The sequence below is a fragment of the Vicugna pacos genome, chromosome 1, assembly GCF_048564905.1.
Source record: "Vicugna pacos chromosome 1, VicPac4, whole genome shotgun sequence".
Lineage (NCBI taxonomy): Eukaryota > Metazoa > Chordata > Mammalia > Artiodactyla > Camelidae > Vicugna > Vicugna pacos.
Window position 1 is genome coordinate 34,991,730 of NC_132987.1, and position 21,372 is coordinate 35,013,101.

The 21,372-nt window shown below is 36.3% G+C and overlaps 2 protein-coding genes across 5 annotated transcripts in view; one reads left to right on the forward strand and one right to left on the reverse strand.

Moving 5' to 3' along the window:
- SMC4 (structural maintenance of chromosomes 4) overlaps positions 1–8,894 on the forward strand; it is a 35,373-nt gene extending 26,479 nt beyond the window's left edge. For both annotated transcript variants that reach the window (XM_006200857.4, XM_006200858.4), the window contains exons 17-24: positions 425–551; positions 3,666–3,855; positions 4,974–5,118; positions 5,397–5,570; positions 6,018–6,200; positions 6,346–6,578; positions 7,129–7,312; positions 7,754–8,894. In XM_006200857.4, the coding sequence (XP_006200919.2) occupies positions 425–551; positions 3,666–3,855; positions 4,974–5,118; positions 5,397–5,570; positions 6,018–6,200; positions 6,346–6,578; positions 7,129–7,312; positions 7,754–7,906 (1,389 nt within the window). In that variant the 3' untranslated portion in view covers positions 7,907–8,894. The remainder of the gene's footprint in view (positions 1–424; positions 552–3,665; positions 3,856–4,973; positions 5,119–5,396; positions 5,571–6,017; positions 6,201–6,345; positions 6,579–7,128; positions 7,313–7,753) is intronic.
- Positions 8,895–9,147: 253 nt separating this feature from the next.
- TRIM59 (tripartite motif containing 59) lies at positions 9,148–20,573 on the reverse strand. 3 transcript variants are annotated; one of them, XM_015236478.3, is made up of 3 exons: positions 20,451–20,510; positions 19,415–19,491; positions 9,148–12,289 (listed from the first exon to the last, which is right to left on the reverse strand). In XM_015236478.3, the coding sequence occupies exon 3, from the start codon at positions 12,284–12,286 to the stop codon at positions 11,075–11,077; it is 1,212 nt and encodes a 403-aa protein (XP_015091964.1). In that variant the 5' UTR covers positions 12,287–12,289; positions 19,415–19,491; positions 20,451–20,510; the 3' UTR covers positions 9,148–11,074. The 3 variants fall into 3 exon arrangements, with proteins under 3 accessions (XP_015091964.1, XP_031535359.1, XP_015091965.1); XM_031679499.2 differs by lacking the exon at positions 20,451–20,510 and adding an exon at positions 20,289–20,418; XM_015236479.3 differs by lacking the exon at positions 19,415–19,491 and having other exon boundaries at positions 20,451–20,573.
- Between the last annotated feature and the right edge of the window lie 799 nt (positions 20,574–21,372).

The following is a 21,372-nucleotide window of genomic DNA, read 5'->3' on the forward strand; positions in this document are numbered from 1 at the left end:
ATTTCCTTAGGTTAGAGTCCTAAAATTATAATTATCCAGTACGTGTACAGTGTTTTAAGCATTTGTTGCATAATGCCAAATTGGTCTCAAAAAGATGGTTCCGATGCATTTACTGCTAATAGCATATGCAAATAGTTTTTCCAAGTCTTTGAACACTAGCTTCTCTTCAGTAGAAGTTTGCTACTCTGATATACTAAAAAATGGCATTTTAACTTATCTTTGTAGTGAATTTACACATTTCATGTGTTTTGTTGGTCATTTTCAATCTTTATATTAATTATTCATGTTTTTGCCCCTTTCCTGTTAGTTTTTATCTTTTTCTTAAAGATTTTAAGTGCCTTTTTTTTTTAAATTTAAACTGTAAAGCAAATGTTACTGTTAATAAGTTAAAATACTGACCTTGCATGTTGAAACATTTCTGTAGCGTTTATCGGAGCAAGAAGATTATTTGAATGTCCAAGTTAAGGAACTTGAAGCTAATGTTCTTGCTACAGCCCCTGACAAAAGAAAGCAGAAATTGCTAGAAGAAAATGTTAGTGCTTTCAAAACAGGTATGTTTAATAAAGGATACAGACTTTTTCCCTCCATGGTCAAACACAGGTTTGTAATTGAAATGTTTAACATAGCAGTTTGTAGAATAAAAAGTAGCAGCTTACATATATTATATATGAGTGACCACTCTGATTTATGGTTTTTATTTCATTCTCAGAAAGTTATAAAGAATTATTAAATTAAGTACTTAATTTGACAGATAAGAAAACTGAGACAGACTGATTTATATAATTTGCCCAAAGTCACATAGCATATAGTGGTGGTATAGGAATTCAGAACCAAGGCAGTTTGATTCTGGAACCCATGCAAAAGAAGGCAAGTACTGATTGTTTATCCCAAAGAACTAGTTGGAGTGGAGTTGGAGCAATTATCCAAATGTAAGTTTTTGTCGTCATATTCATCTGCATTTTTAATCTTGAGGCATTCACTCAAGTAGCATCTTGTACTGACCAAGCTTTGTTTTAGGTGCTGTTGATCGAGCAGGGAAAAAAACGAAGTCCCTCTTTTCAAGGAACTCACACTTAGGAGATGGGAAAACTAAACAAATACATTACTTAGGAACCAGGAAAATGGGATGGGATGGAGATGGGGGAGTCCAGATAGATGCAGCAGTTAGACAGGCTGCTGCTATAGATACTTGAGCGGAGACCCAAAAATATGAGTGCAGATATAGATATTTGAGAGAAGAGCATTCCAAGAAGAATAGAGAGGACCAAGTAGAGCCCCTGAGGCACGAGTATGCCAGAAGTTTCTAGGAACACAAGGAAGCCAGAGTGGTTAGAGTAAAGGATGGAAGAATCCAGAGAATAGAGCCTTACAGGCCATGTCTCCAGGTGAAATAGAAAGCCGTTGAAGAGTGACGTACAGGGAAGTGGTATAATCTAACAGGAATTTTTTTTCTTTGCATTTATTTTGGATCCACATTTTGTTCTTGCAGATGCAAGGACTTCACCCTACTCCTCTTTCCCCACAATACCTACAATATTTGTTGTGACTGCTTTGATGGAATCTATTGGTCAATTAAAACACCAAAGTACATATCTTTGTCATTTATAGCAACACTTTCACAGAGAGAGTATAGAAATCTGTATTTTATTCTTGTTTGAAAAGGGATCTGTGGCTTTATATCTCCTCTCATGGAAATGCTGGCTATTATTAGTAGACTCTGTTAATGTCTAACATGGAGGCCCATCTCTGCAAGTGTAGCTTTAAGATTAAATACTTCATTTTATATTAATTTAGATTTAAAAAATCTCTGGCTAATGTATAGAGAAGGGGAGCAAGGTGGTATAAAATTACAAACTATGTAATGTCAGTTTTTCCCTCCTACTTCTAATAGACATGCTACTATAGATTTTTTTTTTAATTTTTAATGCATGGCAGATAGTTAAAAATAAGGAAAAAGATGTTTTAAAGGGTTGAACCCTTTCTAGTTACATACCTGGCCCATCACCCAGTATAAGTCGTGGTGCCAGATTCCACAGCAGCTGGGAGCGCAGGGAACCAAGCACACAGGCAGCCTAATGGAACTTCAGCCACAGAGAACGTCACCACTGTGAGCAAAAATCTCCTTCAATAAATACAGTATCTTAGTATCCTTAGGAAAAAAGGAGATTCAGAAGACCGAAAAAAGGCAAGGCTTTGTTTTACTTGGCTTTTTTAAGAGCCAAGCGGTGATCTCAGAAGTATAAAAAATAGAGGTTGGAATTAAACTCAATAGATGGTGGGGGTGGTGGGTATAGTTCAGTTGTAGGGCACATGCCTAGCATGCACAAGGTCCTAGGTTCAATCCTCAGTACCTCCACTAAAATAATTTAAAAACTAAAAAATGAGTAATAGGTGGGCCAAAATATCAGGTTAAAGAATTCTCTGATAATTAAGACAAAAAGATAAACAGTTGTGAGATTTGGAGAATACTGAAATTCCAACCTATCTAACAGAAGAGAAGAGAGGAAGCAATAGTTAAGCCTTTATCTAATCTTTTTCTCTTATCAAACCCTACCTCCTTTCTCCTATGCTAAATGTTATATACCTCCCATTAGGAGCTTTATGGGAATCTCATTGCATAAGTTGGCTCAGTTTCTGTACCTTTCTAGGTATTCTTGATAGCTTGAACTTACATTTACTCATCCTTCTGTATATATATATAGTGGTTAGGATTCACCTATGGAGAGTAGGATCCACTCTGGCCAGTTGTAAGTAGGATTTGTGTAGTGCGTGTGTGTAAGAGAGTAAGATTGTTTATAGAGTAATTGTGATGGCTTAAGAAAAATTTTAGGTTGAACCTTCAAGAATATCCAGAGCAACCAACTCTGCAGAACCATCAAACAAGCTATACTGCCTCTTCTACAGTGGGAAAAGTCATCTTTCAAATTGGGAAGATGACACTACAACTGACAACAGCAGAAGCACATTTGTGCCTACTATAATCTACACCATCAGAGTTAATGCCACTGCCTGTCAATATTCACAAAGCTTTTGAGTGAACATTAGAGCCACTAACACTACCAAGAAAACTCAAGCTTTTCCATGACCGCTAGCAGAAACATATTCAGTTCATCACTTTTGCCATCCAAATTGTGTGAATTCTTTTGATTAAATGGACCTAAATTATGTGTGAGCCCTAGGTACAAGGGAATCTAGGAGTATAACTTATGGCTTTCTGTGCCACAGAGAAAAATGCCACTTCTATCTCCCCCACTTGTTTTGTTAGAGAGAGTAGAACTCTAGGTTAGCAGAATAAAATAACCACAATTTCTGCACCGTGGGCAATAGTTAGGCACGTAGCCTATCTAAGGGTAAAAATCATTGAGACCAACAGTCAAGAAAGTACCCTAAAGAATCTTTTTGAAAAGAGCTTCAGGGCATGCACCCATTAAGAAACGAGTTATGTTCACAACTTAGCCAGAGAATTTAACCATGTGTTGTTACAATGCCTTTTGTTTTGACATAGAGTATTGTGGGTTTTGCGTTTTGTTTTGTTTTTGAAATATGTTTCCTCAGACATCTTAAATTTCTTTGTATGCATCAGATTAAGTAATATTGATTGAAGAGATGTACATCTAACCCATGATGCCTATTAGCCTAGAAACACGAATTTTTTTTTCCCCCAGAATATGACAATGTGGCTGAGAGAGCTGGTAAAGTGGAAGCTGAGGTTAAAAGATTACACAATATCATCGTAGAAATTAATAACCATAAACTTAAGGCCCAACAAGACAAACTTGATAAAATAAATAAGCAGTTAGATGAATGTGCTTCTGCTATTACTAAAGCCCAAGTAGCAATCAAGACTGCTGACAGGTAGAGTATGCATACTGTTGTCTTCCTCTTCCCTACATCCACATTTGAAAAGGGGTGAATGTTTAATGTCCATTAAATGTTTCTGGTACTGTTGCTTATTAAGCCTCTCTGACGTGTTATTACCTAGTAGGATTTTAATAGGTGGACACCTATAATAAACACCATTGACCAGTTTTTTAAAACTGAAAAACAGGTATGCCTTGGCAAAGTGTGGTTATATAACGCCCTTGTTAGGAGAACACAGAAGTCAGAGCTTTGTTTCTCTGGCTTAGAGGAGTAGATGGTGATTCATTTAAACAGATCTAGGTCTTAGGAGAATAAGAAAGATGAGATCTCTTAGCAAAATTGACTGAATAACTTAAATTTTTAATTAACCAGATTATTCCATTGCCCCAAAAAGTTTTTAGTACATTCAAAATAGATCTTGTTTTTCAACTAATTTTTAGAGTATTAAAGTATTTCTATAATAATTAAAGCTAAGTATGTATATAAAATGTTGAAATGTAAATAGCTGTTTCTTTTGTCTTAAAATTATTATATTGGTTGCACATTGATTGTCTGATTATTCAGTTATTGCAGTGTCTTTTGTTCAGAGATAAGGCTCTTAATAAGCCATTTGTTTTGCCTAAACAATTATCAAAGCAGAAGTAACTTTATTTAAGGGAAAAAATAGTTGTGTGTTTTGTCATTGTCATCGTCATCCCATCCCCTGCTCCTCCCCCCTCCAGCACTTGTTTGTCCTGACTTGAACCAAGAGGTGTTTATTTATTTGAAGGTAAATCTTCATGAGTGTAAATAGTTAAGAGTCTCCAATCAGATAACAAAATGACAAGAATATAATCCAGTGAACAACTTTGCTTCATAGTCTAACATTGGATGATACGCAAAGGTTACATAAGGCATTAATTTATACTGAGAGTTTCGTAAAATATACATCCCACAAGTATATGTATAAACATATAAAAACAATTTAAGGATTTTAGTAAATCATAAATTTTACAATCTTTGATAGAAAAAATGTCACATTAATGTCTTGAAAAGTTCTTTGGTAGGTTTTCAGAAGCAGTATAACAAATCACACATTACCACATTTTTAATATATCATTTTGCTTGTTTAGAAATCTTAAAAAAGCACAAGACTCTGTCTTTCGCACAGAGAAAGAAATAAAAGATACTGAGAAAGAAGTAAATGACTTAACAGCAGAGCTCAAAAGTCTTGAGGACAAAGCAACAGAGGTCATAAAGAATACAAATGCTGCAGAGGTAAGACAAGGGGGAGGGGATGGAATTTGAAGCAGCTAAGTTATAGATGACACCAGTACCTTGCATAGTAAACACTCAGTAGGTTAAAACATAACTATATTAACTTTTATCTGTACAGTAGAAATGAATACTGTATTGTAGCTTTTCTATAAAGAAAAACATTTTAACTTTAAATAAAAGGGGAATGGGGAGAGATTGCTAATTTCTTCATCTTTGTAATGTGAAAATTCCTGTTCTATGTGGGAAGATCATCTGTAGCAGCTCTTCTTGGTTTTTAGGAGTCCTTACCAGAGATCCAGAAAGAACATCGTAACCTACTTCAAGAACTAAAAGTAATTCAAGAACATGAACACGCTCTTCAAAAAGATGCACTTAGTATAAAGTTGAAACTCGAACAAATAGATGGTCACATTAGTGAACATAATTCTAAAATAAAATATTGGCAAAAAGAGGTGAGCAAATTATTACTGTTGTTAAGTGTAACTTTAAAATACTCTTTATGGAGAAGGGCTGGCTGGGGTTTTTGTGTATGTTTTTAAGGTATGTTGTGATTCTTAATTTCATTATATATAATCACTTCTCAGGTTTATAGGTGACATAATGAACAATATATAGTTATTACATACAGAAAGATATGGGTAATGGTTTGAATTAGTCAACATTTTCACCCCAGGACTGATAATGGATTTAACAAAAGGCTATCTGAACATTTGGGAACACTACAACTATTTTTCTTCAAGTCCTTTGAAAAATAGTTGATACACAGATTAATCACCACTTCTTAGTATATGTTGTTCTAATAGATAGGTAATTTGTCATATTAATTTGGGGGGTTTTATTTTTAGCAATGAATTATAATATTGTTCCTTTCCTAACACTTATCTAAATTAAACTTTTAGATTGCAAAAATATCATTGCATCCCATAGAAGATAATCCTGTTGAAGAGATTTTAGTTCTAAGCCCAGAGGATCTTGAAGCAATCAAAAACCCAGACGCTATAACAAATCAGATTGCGCTTTTGGAAGCTCAGTGTCATGAAATGAAACCAAACCTTGGTGCCATTGCAGAGTATAAAAAGAAGGTACGAATGATCTATTCATGTGTAATGGTCAGAAAGTCTCTTTACTCCTTAGTCTAAATTGTGGCCTTTAATTTTATATAATTAGTAGTGTTAATTCTTATCTCAAATGTATAACTGAACAGATGTTTTTCTCATATTTTCATAGGAGGAGTTATATTTACAACGGGTAGCAGAATTGGACAGAATTACTAATGAAAGAGATAATTTTAGACAGGCATATGAGGATCTTCGGAAACAAAGGCTTAATGAATTCATGGCAGGTTTTTATGTAATAACAAATAAGTTAAAGGAAAATTACCAAATGCTTACTTTGGGAGGTGACGCTGAGCTGGAGCTTGTAGACAGCTTGGATCCTTTCTCTGAAGGAATCATGTTCAGGTTTGTAATTACACATATGCTGAGTTTTTGGCTCCTTCTGTTACATACCTCTACATAGTTTCCAAACTTAGTATTTTTTAGGGGTAGGATGTGAAGGTTAGGTCTACAACTTGATTTATTCGATAAATATTAGTTTGATTACATTTTGGCAGTTTACAGCTTCAATTCTAGGCAAACAGTAAATACCTGATTTTACAGAGTATTTGTCTAGTTCATCTTTTAATTTTCGAGCCATTTCAGTTTAACATCAGGATTTTCAAATTACAAAGCAAAAAACTGCATTGGAAACAGGGGAAGAGTAGCAAGAATTACTTGCTGGCCTGCTGTTTAAATCTTAAATTTTTGGTAGGTGTTCTTATGTCATCCTCCAATAACGTTGTTATAAAAGAATCCCCCAAAAGCTTAGATCAGTGGAATGCAAATTAGAGATTCCCAAAGAAGGTGGTAGAAGCCAGTTATAAGAAACAAATCATGAAGTCTTCACTTCAGTTTTATGAGTAGTTTGACTTATAAAGAGATTTTCTTAATTATTTCATCTTAATTATTTCAGTGTTCGACCACCTAAGAAAAGTTGGAAGAAGATCTTCAACCTTTCAGGAGGAGAGAAAACGCTTAGTTCATTGGCTTTAGTATTTGCTCTTCACCACTACAAACCCACTCCTCTGTACTTCATGGATGAGATTGATGCAGCCCTTGATTTCAAAAATGTGTCCATTGTTGCATTTTACATATATGTAAGTAATCATTTAGAGGTTTTCATTCTGAAAGTTTTATGGCTTCTCTAAACATTACACATGGAATTCTTTGACTTCTTTTGAGCTTTTTTCCCCTATTCTTTAATCCCACGTTCCATGGTATCAAAGGGGAGACCAAGTCGTTTATATAAGCCAAATAGTTCCATTTTGAAAAAGTAAAATATAAATGGATAATGTAAATTAGTAGCAGAAACACAGCTAGAATCTCCAGTCCTCCTACATCTTTTTTCCACCAAGGACCCAAATTGTTCTCAAACCCAAATACTGTTTCATGAATTATTATCATCATTCTTGTTCATGTTAATTATCAGTGTTGAATTTATTGCCCAAGAATGTATCAGGGAAGTAAAACTTAGATATTTATTATGATTTACATATTACTTATTTTTTCTAATTTATTCATTCTTTCTTTCTTTTTAGGAACAAACAAAAAATGCCCAGTTCATAATAATTTCTCTTCGAAATAATATGTTTGAGATTTCAGATAGACTTATTGGAATTTACAAGACATACAATATAACAAAAAGTGTTGCAGTAAACCCAAAAGAAATTGCATCTAAAGGACTTTGTTAAATTTGTTTATACTTAAGATTCCTCAAATTGAATCAGCACAGATTCAGCATATTTTTACTTTCTATTTGTAAAGAGTTTAAAGTGTATAAAATACATATTCCTAAACTGGATCGTGTAACTGGTTACCATTTTATGCTGTTAAGAGACATGCTACAAGTCCAATAAAATATTCTCTATACCTGCTTCTAGGAGATTGTAAGAATCTGACAATTTTATAAGCAGACAACTTTGGAGAAAGTAAAATGCCTGGAGGATCAGGTGACTTGCCCTTAGTTCCAAACTGCTACCTGCAGAGTTTAAAAATGTTGATGAGTAGTAAAGTTCTAAAGTAGATCAAAGTACCAAGACCTGAAGCACATCTTCCTGGACCTCTGACCCACGCTGGAAAAGCCTGCCAACTACTGTTGTAAAAATGTTAAAGTATTCTACTTAACTGACTAACTTAATTTAGATAATCACTATTTATTACCCACAGACTGGGAACATTTTTTTTAAAACCAGTCATTCTGAATTATAAGGATGAGAATTTAAATACTATACATTCTTTTCTAAAACCTGATGTGCTTGAAACACTTGCAGAAGAGCCAGCAAACTGAGACACTGTCTGAAATAACTAGCATATAAGGATTAATTTCTTAGTATAAATGGAAATTAAGATGGAGTGCTGTGTGCCCATCAGATTGTCAAGGGTTTTTTGTTGTTGCTGTGTTACACTCTTATTAGTTCAAGAATATTATAATGCTCCTGGAAATAAGTTGGCAGCCACTTGGTTTTCAGAAGAAATTTTGGTATTGAATCAAAAGTCTTTGCCTTAGCTATTCAATTTCTAGATACTGATCCTGAGGAATTTAAGAGTTATCTCCTTATTCAATGCACCATTGTTTAAAAGTACTAAAAGCTCCAACAAAGACAGTTTGTATCATAACATAGCTATTAAAAATGTAAATACATTACCATGGACTTAAATAAAACAAGATCTAAAACTCAAGCATGGTTATTTGTTTTAAATCAAGATTATACAAGGGAAAAGTAACAGGGGGAAGTATAATATAATCAAGCGTTTTTATATTGGTGAGCGCAGAGGTGAATGGAATTAATATATTTTAATAACCAATGGAGTAGAAGAGCTTAGTATTAACTTTAAAGGAGTTACAGATAATAGCCCATAGCCAATATGAAAATTCCAAAGCAACCAACTGCTCCTGAGTTTGAGCACCTTATATTAAGCCACTCAATGCAAATAAAATACCAAAATGAGTTTATTAAAATACATACTTTTGTTATACATAAACCTTAGAAATATTTCAAGATTATACACTTTAAATTTTACAATCTCATCCTCCTGGTAAAAATACAAAAGAGAACAGCATGTATAAGAATCAGTTATTTGTATACTTGACTATTCATGCACACTACATAGAAAGTATCCAAAAATAAACTTTTGTCTACTAAAAACTGGCAAGTTACAAAATATTAATGTCAAACCTAAAATGCTTCAATTTTTAGTGTAGTTCTTAGACATAGATTAGAAACTCTAATAAAAATCTTGGCTTAAATCCTTTAAAGGTAGCACGACAGATGAACTCTAAAGAATACATTGGGTCTTTCATACACTAGATATATGGCTTTGAGCAAGCACTTTAGTGTCTGTCTACTCATCCACAAAAAGCAAGGGTTATTACCTACTTCACAAATGTGAGATTAAGTGTTTGGCACATTTCAGTGCTTACTAATACTTACACACGTATTCCAAAACGTACATGGCATTTATGTTGTGACTAGTACTTAAATCAGTGCAACTTCAGTCTAAAGTGAGTGTGTAGCTGAATACCTCCTTTATACCCTCCAAATGTTCTTTGCCCACACAACAGTTAATCATGCTATTCTGATTCTGATCATAAGTTGACAATACAGCTAAGCATCTTCGTACTCAGATTTGTTCTCAGCAGATAAGACATTAGGAATATTTTAGAACTGGTGTCCTGATTACAGCCATGTTATCTATAGGAGCAGGAGCATTCCCTAATCCGACCTGGGAAGTCTGAACTGCAGATGTGATCTAAGAGCAACAGCCAATTTGGAATTTCTGGAAAGCAAATGAGCTTGCACTTAGGGTTGTATGGACAGAAAGGCAAAAAGTCCCACCACAAAGCACCACAACTCCAATCCCTGTTAATAAAAAGGGAACTAAATCAAAGGGATTTGACTTAAAGTAGGCTCCCTTTATACCAAAATTCAAGAACGTAAGATTATTGATACTTTGGCATTAGAGTAAGAGAAAGTTTGACAGAAAATTTAAGACAATTTTAAAGACATGCAGAACATGATGCCGTCAGTCTGATAAGGGTGGAATATATCAGTAATACCTGTTCTAGTACCATGTTTCAGAGTTTTTATCCAAGAACTGATTTGACTGACAAGACTGAAGACTGCAGAAAAGTCGAATACAATCCTAAAATAAATTAACACAAACCACAGAATAACAAGGGTTAGAAAATGTTACTGTTTGGTCCCTAACAGCACTTTGGATTTCCAAAAGCAAAAATTTAATTAGGAATGAATGTTGATAAACATTTTAAGGCTCTTAAGTCTACCTAAAACACATTAATGTGTGGATCAGGTACATCTGATCAAACACATTTTTAACATGAGCAACCCCTATCAATTTGAGATTTTGCTGCTTGAATTTAAAACCTCTTCTCACCATCCTTATTTGCCCATTCAAGTGTCAAGCCACATCAAAATAAAGGCTTACACCTTTCAGGATTTCACTTTTTAATTAAAAGCTACATATACACAGAAGTACAAAGCCAACCACTGCAGTATATAATGCTAAAAGAGAGTACAAGAATGTTTAAATATCACAGTGATACTGTCAACCTCTCAAACCAGTACAAATGGGATAATGTATTAATACTCAAATCAAGTAATTACCAGATTTTATTCTGGTTTTCAGAAAACCAGACATTCTGTCTCATTTCTAACTTTTGATGACACTTTCTATTCAACAGAAGCATAAAAGGTTTAACATTTCTATATTTGTTACAACTCTAATAATGTTTAGCTTGCTATTTTATTTATCCACGCTACCCCTATTCCTCCGTTCAACTGTGGTTGTTAGTCTCTGCTGTATAGAAAAGCCTATTTAAATAATTCAGACTTGAATTTTCAACGAGAAATTATTTTCCACATGAATTCCTTCAGTAAATATAAAGTGTGACATAGTATATTCTTTAAATCATGCAGATTGTTAGATAAACTTTGGTAAACAGATAGAGAGACTTCAGAAAAACATACTGAAGTGATTTCATTTAAAAAAGTTATTATGTGATGGTTAGAAAAGAGGATCAGCATCAGTATCACTGAAATTAGTGTAACTATAACAATGTTTAGAATCTTAAAAAATTCAACTTCTTTTTTATCTTTATCAGGCCAGGAACATGGCATCCTTTTTGAAGAAATTTTCATTTCAGGAATGAGAAGTTTCTTAATTTGTCCAATTTCTGTTCTGCTCCAATCTTCTTTCAATACTTGGCTTACTCGGGGATAAATTTCAACAGGTTGGACCTCAGGAAGTGGTCTTTGTTTCAAGATCTGCACACGTTGGCGGACATCATCAACTTTTTCAAGAAATTTAAGTGGAGACTCTTCTTTTAAAGATGTTGTCAATGTCATTAATTCAAGCTGCTGCTCTCTCATTTCTTTCATTCTTTCAATTTGTGGAGTATATTCTTGATTAATCAGATTGCCAACATCACAAAGAGCAGTTAGGAAACATTTTTTTTTCTGTTCTAACGTATCACTAAGCTCCTTAAAATACTGGAGAACAACTTCCTTATCACCTTGGACCATTTTCTCCGAACGAGATTTTTGTTCTTCCAGCTTTTCAATAAGACGAGTAAGATCTGTCCAGTGTGTGTCTGTTAACTGTTCAACCAGTTTTTGAGGTGTGTCCCTTTCTCTCATATAGGCGCTCTGAAGATCATCTATAGGATGGCCAAGATGTTGACCTATGGTAAGACAGTGACCACAAACTAATTTTTTATCCAGTAGACAGTAAACATTTAATGGCTGCCTGTAATGCTCAGGGCAGGTGACAATATCCGGATGGTCTTCTTGCTGGTACTTTTCAATAATAGCCCTTAATGCAAAATTAACAGGTAAAGATTCAATACCAGTTGGAGCAATTTCAATAATACTTCTGCAGTTAGGGCACTTAAGAGGAATTCGTAAAGGTCTCCATATATAAAAGTTGCCAGATGCCTGTAGAACGTTTTCCAAGCAATTTCTACAAAATGTATGAGAGCATGGTAGTACACGAGGATCTTCAAAAATACTGTAACAAATGGGACATGTTAACTCATCCTCAAAATTGTGCATTTCCTGTCAAGAGAAAAAGGTACTTTAAGTCTACAAATAACAAGGACACATGTACATGTGAAATAACAAGTTAATTCCTAGCAAAATTACATTCTTCAATTCATACTCCCAGGTGGCTCAATGATAGTTTCTAAAATAAGTGACTAAACTTCTGTTTCATAAATTTCTTAGCTTCTTGAATGGAATACTAGTATGTCTGCTTAAAGCACTGGATCTGCATAGTATAATACTGTGAAGCAATATTAATTTAAAGAATTAGAAGGGAAAAACATTTCTGAGTTCTTGCAACAAAAAAAAGCTTGAAAGATGGAAGTGTTGATTGTGGTAACTATGAATTACTGACCACTAGAGCATTAGTGGTAAAGAACACCATTAGTCATCTTTCCTTCATGAAAGAAATCCACCAACAGTTCTGAGACCCCCTCTGACACAAGTAACAACCTCTTGGCAAGCCATTATTGACATTTCCAACAACAGAAGCCTGACATTTTTTCATCCTACCACCTAACAGTCTTCCTTTATACCTAATCCTCACTGCAAGCCACAATCCCTCAAGACTGACTTTGCTCTGATACAGAAAAATCAAATTGTACCACTGTTTGAAGAACCATAAAAAGCAAGACAATACCCAAGTGCCATTCATGTAAAATATAAAGCTTACCAAATCCTCCTCTATAAAAACTAACTTTTAAAAGTTTGAGAAAACAACATCTACAAATAACTAACTGTACTTTTAATAAACATAAAAACCTCTTTAGACTTAGGTCTGTGTGCCTTATCTTCACCATTTGCAAAAGCAAACTCTTATTCGTTCAAGTCTCAACTTGATTCCCACCTCCTCCCCAGATTAGGTCCTCTGTTAATCTCACTGAACACACTGCACTTCTACTTTCTAGCACTTAGCTGAATTTTACTTAAAAGAATTTTGTAACATTTTTCTATACATTAGAATATAAGCCTGCAGTAAGGGCAGGAATTGTGTCTGAGTGCAGAACTTGACACACAATAGGCATTCACTCCATATTGGCTGAATAAACACTCCCTCTTAAGAGACCAATGTTAATAAAATGTCAAATCTTAGTTTTGCAAAATCTTTGCTTAGGAAAAGTTCTATCAAGAGTCCATCGGAAAATATTCCATTCAGATTGACAATATTAATAACCCTAATGAGCCAAGATGTGGCAGAGACCAAGAAGCTTGAACTGTGAAGCATTCCAGGAAACAAAAGTAATTGGGCAGCAGTACAGAAGATGACATTCACTGCAAATAAATTCAAGTGCCTACATGTTGAGAAATCTTTATGACTACAACTATACCTAACAGAGCTCTGAAATCATAGGAAAACCACACAAGAAAAACAAACATTTTCTCAGTTTATTTCAGTGATGTCAGAATTCATAATGAAGGAATAAACAGAACAGCACTTTGCAAGGAAGGAATAAAATTTGAGCAGTGGACATATATTCAATTTAGATTTAATATTAAAGCTATTTAATGTTTAAGTACCAAAAATTGGCCCTAAAACAGAATCCAACCTTTCCCTCCAAAGTCCTATATTTATCAAAAAATTAGAAAACAACATTTTCCCTGGGAACCCATTTAAGGACCCCCTAAAAGCTCAACTTTATTGTAAAGAGAGTATCTCTTGAATTTACATAAAATGGAAGCAAATACGGTCTCAAAAGTTACTTCCATAGCATGTAAAAGTTAATAAAATTTTATCAGAAATATGTAGATAATTTGAAGTACATTAATCAAATCTGTTCTCAGACTACCTTCTTCCAGATGATTTATTAAAAACTGGTTTTAGGCAACAAATTCATGAGAAGTGAGAAATGGCTAACAGAAGTAAGCCTGGGTTGAAAATAACTTGTAAGGCCAGGAACTTTCTGACTCTGGTTGCTGCCCGAGACACAGAAAACATAGGTGGCTATCTTGCTTAGGGGGGTTGTTCTTCCAGAAACTAGTAAGAATTTTATGCACCAGAAATTTTCCATAACCAGCCTAGACTCTTGAGCAGGGAGGAAGGAGCAAAAAAATGTTTCCTATGAACATTTTCTGGGATGAGTATCTTTAATTTAGGTACTCTGTGTGTGTGTAACAATAATACTGAAAACTAAAAGACAAGCAATTCTTCAACATTCTCAGGAAAACAGGGAAATTATACACCCAGAGAAAGTAAATTTTGAAGGTAGACTAAAGGTAGTCTGACATGAAAAGTCTCAAAAATGAACCACCCCTCATCCATTCTTTCTAAAGAAGCTCCTGCAGGGAGAAAAAAAACGTAAGAATTCTCACCAGGATAACTGTGAAATGAACTCCTGAATGTTTATGCAGCAAGTGTAGAGGAAAACTTGGAGGAAGAAGAGAGAAATCCAGAAGGAATGTCTAAGTAAATAAATAGAACTGACAATATTTCATGTGTCTTAACATATTGAGAGGTAACGAGAAAACTAAATTTAGAGAAAAGTGACAGAATCATGTAAAGAGAAAATACTACACAGTACATGATACTGCTCAGTTGTCTTATTAGTCGTAAATATCAAGTAATGATTTTACAAAAAAGTATGACTTTTATGGATTGAATGTTTGTGTCTCCTCAAAATTCATATGTTGAAATCCTAACCCTTAATGCAATGGTATTAGGAGGTAGAGCTTTTTGGAGGTAATGAGGCCATGAGATTGGAGCACTCTTGAAAGAGATTAGTGCCCTTTCAAGGAGAGATACAGGGCTTCCTCCCTGTCTTTCTCTACTATCTGCCATGTGAAGACACAGCAGGAAGATGGCCATCTGCAAACCAGGAACAGCTTTTGCCAGAACCCAACCATGCCAACATCCTGATCTTGGAATTCCCAGCCTCCAAAACTGCAAGAAATAAATGTTTGTTGTGTAAGCCACCTAGTCTACAGTATCTTTTTTTTTTTTTTTTAGTTACAGTATTTTTGTTGTAACAGTCCAAACTAAGAAAATGACAAAATTATATTGAGAGAAGGGAGGAGGAGGGAATAAGGGAAGGTTTCACAGTGTTTAAGAACTAATCTTACAAGAAGTCAGTACATATCTAGAAGTGAAAAAATCAAGAAACCACATTAAAGACAAATTATTTAGAAATAGAGAAGCAATACCAAAAGAAATAGTTAAGAAATGGAAGTGACTGCTTCTGGAGAGTAAGAATCAAAAGTGGGGAGAGTGAGGGGAGGAGGCTGCTGTTTCTCATTATAAACCTAATTCTGCTGTCTTACTTTCAACTATTATCATACAATTAAAAATATTAAAAATTTAAAGAAATAAAGACAATCCCATATGCATCAAGGCAGAAAAGTAAGATGCCTAAAAAGAAAACAAAAACATAATGGTCACAAAATTCTCTTGGGAGACTATATAATTTCCAAAAATGGCCACAACAGTTAGCTCCCACATATGCTCGTTTCTGATGTAACTTTGCATACTCCCCCATCAAGAGATGAAATCTATTCTCCTCTTAAAAAGATCTGGGCAGGATATATAACTGCTTTGATCAACAGTATACAGTACAAGTGACAGTTCTGGGTATAGACCTTAGCTAGCCTGGGAGATTGCTGCCTCTTCACTATATAAAAAGTCTAAGCTACCTTGCAGCAAGAGAGACCAAGTGGAGAAGCAATGAGATGCCAGACACATTACTGAAAAAGTCATCTTGGACATGCAGCCATCCAAACCTTCAGATGGTTGTTACACAGCTGTAGATAACGAGAACATCTCCAAAGCAAAAGGGAATGCTAAAAGACAATGCAGCAATCAATGTTCACAAGGGTCTAGAAGGAAAAGGATATGACCCAAGAATTCTCTATCCAGCCAAGATGCAATTTATTCATGTGAAATAATATAAATACTCTTGGCAAAATCTACAGGGTTTAAAAAAAAGTTCTACAGGGCAGAGTTGAAGCCAAATACCTTCATCACAAAACAAAAAAAGTAATATAGAAAGAATTCATCTTTTAAAAAAAAGGGGGGGAGGGGGGAACCAATCTAGGAAAATAAGAAGAAATGACGAATATGAGAAGAGAAAATTGTTAGACTTGACAAATCCAAGAGCTGGCTCTTTAAATAAGTAAACAGGCCATTAGCTATCTGTGATAGGCAGCTTCCAAGATGGCCCCCAATGACCTCCACCTCCTGGTGGTCACATCCCTTTGTAATCCCCTCCTGAGTGTGGGCTGGACCCAGTAACTTGCTTCTAACAGAATACAGCAGAAGTGACAGGCTATCACTTCCAAGATTTTGTAATAAAAGGCCATGGCTCTGACTCTCTCTTCATCTCTCTTAGATCACTCTCACTGAGGGAAGCAAGATGCCATGTTGTAAGGAGATCAAGGTCCACTGGTGTGGCAAGAAACTAAGGCCTCTAATTTAACATCCTCCAAGAAACTGAAGCCTCAAACAACTACATAGTAAGCTTGGAAGAAGATATCTCAGTTCCAGTAAAATCCTGGAATGACTGCAACCTCACGAGAGACGATGGGCCGGAGGCAGTCAGCTAAGTTGCTCCTAGGTTCCTGACCCAAAGGAACTGTTTGAATTTTTGTTTCAGGCTGCTAAGATTTGGGATAGTTATGTAGCAATAGATTACTATACTATCTTAAACAAGGGGGGAAAGGAAGAAACAACAAATGTACCAAGTTAGCATTAAAAAAAGGAAATAAACCAAACATAGAAAAAGCCAGAATTATAGAGAATAACTTACATAATTCTATGCTACTTTATTCGAAAATCTACAAGAAATTATTCTGTGTCAGTTCAAATACCAAAACTGCCTGGAAAAGATAAAGCAAATCCTCAGAGAAATTCACAAGTTGGGGAAGTGCTACTCTGGAAAAAAGGGGGGGGGGGGGCAAGCTTCTCTAGTGAGTCAATTCAAGTGGTAAAGAAACAATTTCTTGTTCAGCTGCTCCAGAACACAAGATGGAAACTTCACCATTTTCTTTCAATTTTTCTTTTCTTTTTTTGGCGGGGGGTTAATTAGGTTTATTTATTTTTAGCTTTTTTTTTTTTTCAAATGGAGGTACTGGGGATTGAACCCAGGACCCTCATGCATGCTGGGCATGCGATCTAGCACTGAGCTATACCCTCCCTTTCTCCCTGCAAATTGTTTTGAAGATAGTATAATACCATTCCAAAACCTAACAAAGACAATACAAACTAAAAATAGACCAATTTCAAAATGATTACTGATGTAAAATCCTGAACACAGTATTAGCAATAAATCAATCCTGAACACATTAAAAGAATACAGTACAGGACCAAATAAGGTTCTTCCCAGAAATGTAAAGTTAATTCAATAACAGAAAATTACTCAATCAGGTCAATGGAGAAAACTGCACTATCACATTAGATGTGAAAAATGCACATAATATAAAAACCAGTAAGCACAATCCACACAGACAGTGAAATGGTGGTTGCCCAGGGCTAGAGGGAGGAGGGTTGGAGAGTTACTGTTTAGTTAGTACACAGTTTCAGTATGGGAAGATGAAAAAGTTCTGGAGACAGATGGTGGAACATATTTAATATGAAATGTACTTAATGCCACTGAACTATACACTTAAAAATGGTAAAAATGGTAAATTTTATGTATATTTTAAAAACTTTAAAAATGTGTCTTGCCAATTACCCCTTTCCCTGCCAAATTACTTTTAGAATCAGTTTATATTATTGTATACTTTTAAAAAGCAAAAACTTAAAATAACCCATATAAAATGTTATCTTCCTCCAGTGAGTACTAAAAGCCCAAGTACATACTGATAATTCAGTTCAAGATTTCCTGCTTCCCTTTTAAAAGTCACCAAGAAATATAAATATAAAAAGAAATCTCTTCAGAAATAAACCTGAAGCTAAATCATCTGCTTGTAAATTATTTCACAAATTTCTTGTGTTTAAATGTCAAAAACAAACACACTACTGCATTTCTAAACTTTTTATGCAGTCTTTCTCCAGAGGGCTAATTTCCTTTGAAGCCTCCACAATGTCTAACCAGCATATTATGGACGGTCAGCACTACAAGTAGATGATGGAGAATCAAGCAATACCAAAAATACCACTATTCTCCTGTGTAAACTATTAACTTTTAGTTTCCTAATGCACTAGTGCCTTTCATCTCTAAGCATGAATGGTTATAAAACATTCATTACATTTTACAACCTCTGAAGAAAAATTTGCCACATTATAGAGTTAGTTGGCTTGCTCTAGGACTCATAGTGTGAGTCAGCTAAGTCTGGGAAAATTGAAGAGATGTCACCACCCAGGCTGGGGCTCACATCGCAGGGGCCCTAACTGATAAAAAGCACATTGTATGCAATTCAAGACTTACTTTACAAACACTACAACTGTACCATCTACATATAAAGGTAAGATTTTAAAAACACTTTTGTACATACAAATATACAAAAATAATAAAGAATCACCATAATGCTTTCAAATTAAAAAAAAATCCTATGGTCAGATCTGATTTTAACTCTGACCGTTTGGACTGTTTCCCTGCATTTTGATGTCAAACTGTTTACTCAAACTAAAAAACTATGAATGCCATTTAACCAGGAACAGAAATGAGAAGTTAAGGGGTTTTTTTTGCTTTTCTATACTTTTCAAAGTGGAACTATATATTTGGTTGGAAAAAATTCAATGTGTCTGCAGAAAAGCTATGTTAAAACTAACATCACCTAAAATCAAATTTTCACCTTGCCTGACTAGTTAAATTATGGTACCTCACTTTAAAGGATAGCTACTTGCTCATAAAAGAGGAATGAAGACCAATATGGACATGCATGGCAAAAAGGTATCCAGATAAGTAATAAACTCAACTTGCAGATCTCTGTGTGTTAAATGTGTGTGTCTATATTAAGATGCACACATCGTTGTAAAATTTGTAGAGGGTACACAAAGAGTTAACAGTGACTAACTTTAAGGTACAGGTCAGATAAGGGAGTTGTTTAATTTTCACTTTATGCTCCTTCTATATGGTCTGAATTTTATACATCACAGACATGTATGTCTTTTTTCAACATTTAAAATTTTCACCTTACAATTTAAATCATTCACTCAGTAAAAATTTACTGAAAATTTCTTTGGTATTCACTTAATCGCCCATAACTTACCGCTTTGCTGACTTTCTGGTTTGGAGACTGAATATACTTTTATCTTCTCCAACTTTACAGATTCTTTTATTCTTATTCTAAAATTAAAATAATTTTATCTTAATGTTCTAGATTTACATTCTCAAAAAATATGTTAAGTGCGGTATCGCAGAGAATGGATTTTTCAGCCTGCTGTTTACTTTCCCTAAGCCTCGTGTTTTTAGAAAAGAAGCGTTACAAATATCAACAGCTGTGAAGTCGCAGGAGCGGTATCACCTGTACTATGAAAATCCCAACAATTCTGTGACCAAATAAACTGTCACAAAGGACCTCTTTTTATAGAGTCAAGTATCTTACGAGCTCTTGAAAATATGAGTCAACAATGGCAAAGACGGAGCAAACATTCATGGTCGTTTCATATTCATGAAAGTTAAGTGGAAGACAAGAAACATCCATGTGAGTGAAAGATTTTGCCAGCTTAAAATTATAAATATTGATTTAGGTTATTCCCATCCATATGTCTGTCTGTCTCTCAGTTCTGCCACTTAAATGGTGAAACACCCTAGGTCAGTTTTACCTAAATGTGTCTCAGAACTGAGGCTTCACATCTGTAAAATGGGCATAATTACACCTAACCCTGCTAAAAGTAACGATAACCTCTCATAAAGGAGGAGCTCAAAACAGCAGTCCCCTTCCCCTTCCCGAAGATTTACGACAAACCCTCCCGGGCATCTCCCAGTGCGCCTTGGCGTCCCCCGCTCCCAAACCCCGCGAGGCCGCCCAGCTCCGCGGAATCCCGCCCCTCTCACCCTCACCACTGCGAAGGGCCTTCCTTCCTCAAGGAAAAGAAGTTCCCTATTGGAGGAAGGAAGCCAAGGTTCCCCAAACTCTCCACCTGGGACAGGAGGGAAGAGACGCGGAACCCAAGCCAGCCCTCTCCAACATCAAGCGCCTCGACTCTCCTCCAGACACATGCACTATACCAGCCTGCGCCACAGGGAAAGAAGAGGGACCACAGCCGCCTTCTCGGACCAGAAGAGATGTTCCTTAGACTCACCGAGGGGACGGCGAAACGGGGTAAAGCCACCGGCAGAGGGAGAGCTCCGCGGCCTCCGCCTGGGTGCTGAGAGCTGCTCGGCGTCTCCGCCCTCCTCCGCCCTGAGGGCCTTCAGGTGCCGAGAGCAGGCGGGGCTTCGGAGCCTCAGGACGCAGGCGCAGTCTCCCGGCAACCTTCAACTGCGTGGCATCCGCCAATGAGAAAGAGCGCGGGGCCGAGGTTCGAAAGTAAACTGCTGACAGCTGCGGCCGAGGCGGGGGCGTGATCGCGAGGCTTGGCGCGAGGACCGTGGAGAGCTTTCTGCGCCTGCGCACTAGGCGCGGGCTGCCGCCCGAGAGCTCCCGAGGCGCGCCGCAGGAGGCGCCTCGGCGTGTCTGGGTTCTTCTGGCTGCGTTGTCCCTGGCCTGCATTTCCGCGTGTGGCAGCGGGAAGGCGCTTGGTGCCCCGGGAGAGGCGGGGCCTGGCGGAGGCCGATGAGTTCTTAAAAAACAGATTGGTAGGACTATTTTTTTTTTTTTTACCTGGAGCCAAGTCGGCACGGCCTGATTCTAGGCTTTAAAGCGCAGCACCTTCCACTCTAACCTCATGGGTTCCCCGCTCCGAGATGCTCTGACAACACTCGCATCCCAGTGGGTGAGCGCCGTCCTCCCCTGAGCCCGGGTTTCCCTTTGTTTACAGAATCTGGAGACACAAACCCACCAGAGTACCAGGTTGAGCATAGGAGGAGGGGGCTTCTGATTACTGAGAATTCTCTTGTACTTAAAGAGAACCCTGGGAGGGCTGGTGGAACCTTAGGACTCATTTGGGACGGTCTCCCTGTGTCTCTCCCTACTCTTCCTCCCGCCCCCGTCCCTCTTTCCACTTTATGAAGCTGTTGCCTGAATATGACTGTTGCACAGAATTCTGGCTTCCAATTCAGTTT